This window comes from Apis mellifera, linkage group LG12, assembly GCF_003254395.2.
Source record: "Apis mellifera strain DH4 linkage group LG12, Amel_HAv3.1, whole genome shotgun sequence".
Classification (NCBI taxonomy): domain Eukaryota; kingdom Metazoa; phylum Arthropoda; class Insecta; order Hymenoptera; family Apidae; genus Apis; species Apis mellifera.
In genome coordinates this window covers 8,657,788-8,665,102 of record NC_037649.1, presented here as the reverse complement: position 1 = coordinate 8,665,102, position 7,315 = coordinate 8,657,788, and the positions used below count along the sequence as shown (strand labels likewise).

Below are 7,315 nucleotides of genomic sequence, written 5' to 3'. Positions count from 1 at the left end.
TATAATATAATTTTATAATAAAAAAATTATATTATTTTTTAAAATACATTCTAAATTTTTATTAAAATCTATCTAAAATTTATTTATAATATTTCTTATTAAACTTTTCCATTATAATACAATAATATGATTTTCAATTATAATATATATATAATATATATGATATGTATATCATATAATATAATATGTAATAATTTTATTTGTTTTTTTTATATTAAGAATTAAGTTTTTGTAATAAATTTAGAATATATATGTTTTTAATGTTTTATAAATACATATTTTTATATTTGAATTTGAATAATATTTTAACTTCTTATATTTTTCTTATATTTTTTAATAATTTTAATTATTTTTAATAGCGTAAAATATATTAGAAAAATTAAGTTGTCAGACATAGAAATTAGATTTTATGTGTATAAAATTATATATGAGTTTCCAATCTATAACTTTATATAAATTTATGTTGTACATGTAGCTTTGATAGTGTTATGTTTAAGTAATTTTTAAAGGTGTATTTTTCAACGAAAAAGTTCATTATAATCTTAAAGTGAACAATTAATAAACTGAAATTTTAATGTTTAAATTATTATCAATTTGCAATATATAAAAAAAAATAGTTTTATACAGTGATTGTGTTACAAATAAATTAAATTTATTTTATGAAAAACGAATTTTGATATGTACGTATTTTACAGAAATTTATATTACGTATATAATTTATTTATTATATTTAAAAGTGTATAAATACTTTTAAATAAATAATAAATAAAAATGTATATAAATAAGTGTATAAAGTTTTAATGAAATAAAAAATTTCTATTTTATATTACTTTTGTTCAGTCTTTTTTTTTTTTTTTTAATATAGAAATAAATATATATTATACAATATTTTTCTTTACTTAAAAAAAAATTTATTTTTATTTTTAGAAACATGTCCAGCACATCACAAAAACATAAAAACTTTGTGGCTGAACCAATGGGTGATAAACCTGTTACAGATCTTGCTGGAGTTGGAGAAGTTTTAGGACGTAGATTAGAAGCAGCTGGTTTTGATAAAGTATAATATATTTTTATTTAATTATATAATATAATTTAATATAATTTATATTTTTTTTATTTATTATTGTTATTCATTACTTATTGTGAAATAAATGTAAAATTTATAAATATTTTTGAAAATAAATTATTAAAAATATATAAAAGATAATAAAACTTAATATAATTTATTTTAATCAATATTAAATAACTATTTTTTTATATAAATAAAGTAATAAAAAATTATAAAATGCATTCATATTTATATCTAAACATAGAAATTAATATATTATATTATATAATATTATATTATATAAATATATAAATATAAATATTATATTATATATTATATTATATAATATATAATATTATATTAATATTATTAATTTATTATTTATAGGCATATGTTGTTCTTGGGCAATACTTGGTTTTAAAAAAGAATAGAGAATTATTTCAAGAATGGATGAAGGATGCATGTTCTGCCAATGCAAAACAATCTAGTGATTGTTATCAGTGCCTCTCTGATTGGTGTGAAGAATTTTTGTAAAATAATTAAAATTTAATGTTAATATTATACAAAAATGAAACTTTTAATATAGCAAAGAATCTACTGTAATATTTTAATATAAAATGTGAAAACTATTTCACTTTTGTGAATTTAAAATAATATTTTAGATAATTTCTAATATAATGAAAACAAGTATCTTAAAAGATATTTTAAAGTTCAATATAAAAAAAATATAACATGATATATCAGTTTATAATTTTATTTAATATTAGATTATATTAACTGACTAAATATTTTATTTCATACATCAGTCTTGCATTAATAATTTTTCATTATATTATATTTATTTTCTAATATTTATATATTTTCTGAAATTACATTCTATATTTTTATGTATAAAACTAAATGTCAATTCTGAATTTTTTATTTATAATACTAATGAAATTTTTATAATCTTGTATAAAATTATAAAAAGTAAATAAGGAATTTAATTTTAAAATATATTTTTGGATGTATATCTAATATCTATAACATTTAATCTCTAAGTATTTTAATATATCACAAATATATAATATATTAAATATTAAATTTAATATGTTACATCTAATAAGATAAATCTATTATTATATCTTAATTGAAAGTAAATGTTTATTGTATTTTTCGTAATGTTTTGTAACTTTTATATACTGCTAATAAATGATTAATGTTAAATTTATTATTGGTTCTATATAATGACAAATTAAAATAAATATTTACATTTTTAATAATATATGTTTGGTTATAGATGATTGTGATTGTAAGGTTAGATAATACAAAATATATTTCGAAAAACGCTATATTATTTTATTAAATAATTTTAAATTATCATGTCAGGTATTTTATTACAATATATAAATCATTTTAAAAATCATTTAAAATTTAAAATATTCATTGAAAATCAAAAAATGACAAAGTTTTTTATTCAACAATATAATAAAACATTTAACATAATGATAAGGTTAGTTTTTCAAATTTATTATATTTTTATTAATGTAATTTATAAACAGTTATATATTAATAGGAATATAGTATTTATGTCACAAATTGAAGAAAATGATAAAAAAAATTTGATAAGTCAAAAATTTAAAAATATATGTAAACAAGTGCAAGTAAACAATTGTATACCAAAAAAAGAAATGATAAGTATTATAGATCTTATAGATTCATCAAGTAAGTCATTATATATATAATATTATAATATGATGTATAATAAATAAACAATATTATAATTGATATATAGAAGAATATTTTTGTTTATTATAGATGTCATAGATACAAATAAATTACTTTCATTACTTTATTGGTGTAATAATGTAACTTGTTTACCAGTAGACAGAATAAAACTTGCAGAATCTTTATGGATAATTTTAACTGTATGCAGTATGTTTTCAATATATTATTAATAATTTTATAAAATTAATGTAATATTATATGAAATATATAAGAAATATGTAATATAAGATAAAAACAAAATTTAATATATTTTTTATATATTTTGGATTCAAAGATTTTAAGGTATCAGTAGTCCATTATAATACACTTTTAAAATTATATATAGAAAATGAACATAATTTCTCAATTATAAACTTATTAAAAGACATGAAATGTAAACAAATTTATCCAAATGAGAAAACATATGAAATATATATTAAATATTACTGTATGAAAGGAAATATTAATAAAGCATTAATGCTTCTACATGATATGAAAAAGTTAAAATTTTCTATATCAAAATCCATTTTTGATTTATTAATGTTAGGATATTCTCAATCTGGGTAAATATATATATATATATTTAATTAATTAAGTAAATATTGTTTTTTATATCAATAATATTTATCTGTTAATGAACATTTAAATTTACATATTTATTATAATTAATATTAATATTTTTCAGAGATATAAAAAATGTAAATAATATTCTAAATATAATGAAACAATATAAATTAAATGTAAATAATCAAACATATGCTATTATTATGTATACTTATGCTAAATTAAATAATATTGTTAAAATCAAAGAAATAATTAAAGATTGTAATTTAAATAAGATATATTTTAGTAATAAAAATATTTTGAAAATAATTTATATATTAGCAGAAAATAATCACATTGAAGATATTGATGTTGTAAGAATTTGGTGAATTATATAGTAAATTATTATTAATGTATATATTATATATATTATAATATATATTATATATATTATATATATTATATATATTATATATAGTAATATATATTATAATTATATATATTATAATATACAATGATTTAATAATTTAATCATTTTTATTAGATCCATAAATATCTAAGAAAAAAAAAGATCATTTCAAATAATGAAATAAAAATCATATTAAAAATAATAAATATTAATTACATAAATGTAGCTATAAAGACACTTTTAAAGATGGGTTTAAATAATGAGCATCCTCAATTTGAAAGTATCCTGAGGTTAATTTTAAAACATATAATTAATACTAAAATGGTAAAAAGAATATACACATATAATATATATGTTTTTTATATTTTATTTTCTATTAAATATATTTAAATATATTTACTATTATAGCTAATTAAAGATATTATTTTGTTTTGTAATTTTACGGGAAATAAAGAAATATCCAAAAAATATTTTTTAATATCATTATATTATTCATTAAAGAAAAATGACAATTTGTCTTTTCTTTTGCTCAAAATATGTGAAAAATATTGTTTATTACGCCCACATTACTTTTGGCCACTTTTAGTTAGGCAAGCAAATAAATATAGTGTACAAGGTATGCATTTTATATTTAAATATATGAAATATTTTATTATTATATATTATACATTTACATAATATGAATAAAAATATATTTTTTCTTTAATAAAAATATGTTTCAGGTATTTTAAATATTCTTGAGATTATGATTAATGATTTTAATATATTACCTTGTATTGATACAATTACTGATTATGTTTTACCATTTATATATGGAGAAGTAGACTATATAAGAAAACTATTAATGAAATATAAAATAAATGAAAACATAATTAATAATTCTTATGTATTATTTTTTTTGAAAAAGAGAAAAATAGCAGAAGCTGCTAGATATAGTGAGTAAAAAATTTAACAAATATGTTTAATTTAACAATATATATATATATATTTAATGATATATATCATTTTTTATTATAGTACGATATTTTAAAGATGAATATTTTTATAAAATAATTGCTTCTGATCTTAGATATTCTGCAATTTTTAAAAATGATGTAATAAACTTTTTATATATTAGTTGTAATGTAGTGGAAAATATAAATTCAAATTCAACATTTATATTAACCAACAAATCATCTTATACAATATTTGTATCTATGGACAAGCAATTACATGAATTTATGATTGATTTTCCATCTCAAAAAATATGGATGACAAAGGTATAAAATTAAAATTCAATAGAATTCAATAGAATTTTCATATATACATATAATATTTTTTTAAAATTATTTGTAATAAATTAAATTAAAATAACATGTATATTGTTATGAGTAAGATAGAGAAAGGTAAAAATTTTAAATTATTAGAATATATAATTATAGAAATAATTAATATTAATAATTTTAAATAATAATTTAAATAATTTTAAAAATAAATAATTAAAATTTTATTATTCTTTCAGATAATAAAGCATTCAATAAATTATGATATTAATTTAAAATATGAAACAGTGAAAACAATATGTGAATATTTGGGTGAATATGCAAGAAATGATGTAATGTCTATACTTCAAAATTTAATAAAATAAAGTGTCAAATATTTTACAATATTTGTATTTAATAAATAATAAGAAGTTTAGATTTATCAAATAATCTAATTTTATTAAATATTTTTTATTGTATTTATTTAATATAAATCAAATAATAATTTATTTTATAATTTTTTTATAATTAAAAAAGTATATATAAATAAAAAATATGTATACACATAGGATATGCTAAAAATATGGGAACGATTAAGATGAAGATTTTTGAGATATTGATTTCAAGATTGATCAGTGTTTTTTATTAATAACTCATTGACAAATGAAACTTTTTGAAAAGAAAAATGTTTGAAATTAGCTTCTCTAATTAAAATCTCCAATTAACTAATGTTTTCACATTTGAGGCATTCTGTATATATATATGTGTATATATATATATATATATACATATTTATTATAATAAAAACTTATATTAAAAACTTAAAAACACTTATTATATATATTTATAATATATATAAAATATAATATAATTATATATATATATATATATATATATATATATATATATATATAATTCACATTTAATTTATTATATTTGATAATATAATATTTTGTAAAAAATACATATTTTTATACAAGAAAAAAAAATTTTCGATTTATATATAAATTTATAAATTTTTATAAATTTTATATTTTCATTTATATATAATTTATATAATTTAAAATTTAAATATAAGATAAAAGAACTAAATATTAAAAAATAGTTTTCGATTTTATTCATTTTCATTATTGGAGGTTTTTTTTAAAAAATATTATTATTATTGAATAAATTAAAAAAATTAATAATATATAATTAATGAATTGTGATAGGATGAATTATGAGATTTTTTGTAATATTTTTTATAAAATAAAAAATATTATTATTATTAAATCAACTTTAATAAATTTCTTGAAGATTAAATTAATTAATTAATTAATGATTGTATAATTTCTTTTTTTATTTTTGTTTTATCGTAAGATGTTTTATTTATTTAAAATTAATGAAGATATTATTTATTCGATTAATTTTTTCGAAATGTGATAATATAACGTGACGAATAAAAAATAATAATAATAATAATAATAATGATAAAATAGATTCAAAAAGAAGAAATAAATAAATAAATAATAATAAATTAATATAAAATATATTTTCATTAAATTCTTATTATAAATAGCAATAAAATTATATTATTAATTTATATTATATAATTAACTTCTCATTGAAATAAAAAATGTTACAAGATACCTTAAATATAATATAAATTTAAAAGTACTTTAAAAGTATTTTATAAAAATATATTGTTTATATTAAAGTAAAAATATTTTAAAAATATAAAATAAAATTAAATTCGTAGTTAGAAATGAAAGAAAAAGGGAAAATATGTTTTTCCAACTTATAAATGAAATTTCAAAATATATCAAACAAAAAAAAAAATCCATTACCGATTATGTGAATTAAAAAAGCTGTTAGAACTATTACATAGCCCCATCCTCCGTCTAATGGTTTTATGATACTGAGTCTATACAAGCATATTTTCTTTATTGATATTATTTTGCCTCAATTGAGGAGCTAACAATCGCATGTGCCATGAGTTACAATTGAATGTTATTTCTCGCGATATCGAGTATCAAAGTTTTAATCAATTTAAGTCGATATCAATATAGTAGAAGAAAATGAAAAAAAAAAAAAAGATATTGAAACAGATCTTGAGAAATTATTTTTAACGATACAAAAATTATTTTTATGTTATACAAACATAATCTTAAATATAATAAATTTTTAACAAATAATTATATTTTTAAAATAAGCGCGCTTTTTTCTATTATAAATTTCAAGAATTTTCTTTCATTGTTTGATAATGAAAAAATAAGGTATTAATCGAAATTCATAAAATTTTAATACTAATTACAATATTAATTTATTCATATTCAGATATATTTATCG

At 15.0% G+C, this 7,315-nt stretch overlaps 2 protein-coding genes across 2 annotated transcripts; both read left to right on the top strand.

Moving 5' to 3' along the window:
* The first annotated feature begins 453 nt into the window (after positions 1-453).
* Positions 454-1,641, top strand: LOC551625 (barrier-to-autointegration factor B). The gene is made up of 3 exons (XM_624016.4): positions 454-680; positions 928-1,057; positions 1,436-1,641. The coding sequence occupies exons 2-3, from the start codon at positions 932-934 to the stop codon at positions 1,580-1,582; spliced, it is 273 nt and encodes a 90-aa protein (XP_624019.1). The 5' UTR covers positions 454-680; positions 928-931; the 3' UTR covers positions 1,583-1,641.
* An 891-nt stretch (positions 1,642-2,532) lies between these two features.
* LOC107965310 (leucine-rich PPR motif-containing protein, mitochondrial) lies at positions 2,533-5,384 on the top strand. The gene is made up of 9 exons (XM_026444451.1): positions 2,533-2,752; positions 2,846-2,962; positions 3,090-3,357; positions 3,480-3,711; positions 3,882-4,070; positions 4,155-4,362; positions 4,469-4,681; positions 4,764-5,005; positions 5,248-5,384. The coding sequence occupies exons 1-9, from the start codon at positions 2,533-2,535 to the stop codon at positions 5,371-5,373; spliced, it is 1,815 nt and encodes a 604-aa protein (XP_026300236.1). The 3' UTR covers positions 5,374-5,384.
* Positions 5,385-7,315: the final 1,931 nt, after the last annotated feature.

Coding starts and splice junctions, on each gene's coding strand:
- LOC551625 (XM_624016.4), top strand. CDS start 932: ATGTCCAGCACATCACAAAAACATAAAAACTTTGTGGCTGAACCAATG. Junction 1,058..1,435: donor AAGCAGCTGGTTTTGATAAA/GTATAATATATT, acceptor TATTATTTATAG/GCATATGTTGTTCTTGGGCA.
- LOC107965310 (XM_026444451.1), top strand. CDS start 2,533: ATGATAAGGTTAGTTTTTCAAATTTATTATATTTTTATTAATGTAATT. Junction 4,071..4,154: donor ATATAATTAATACTAAAATG/GTAAAAAGAATA, acceptor TTACTATTATAG/CTAATTAAAGATATTATTTT. Junction 4,682..4,763: donor AGCAGAAGCTGCTAGATATA/GTGAGTAAAAAA, acceptor TTTTTATTATAG/TACGATATTTTAAAGATGAA.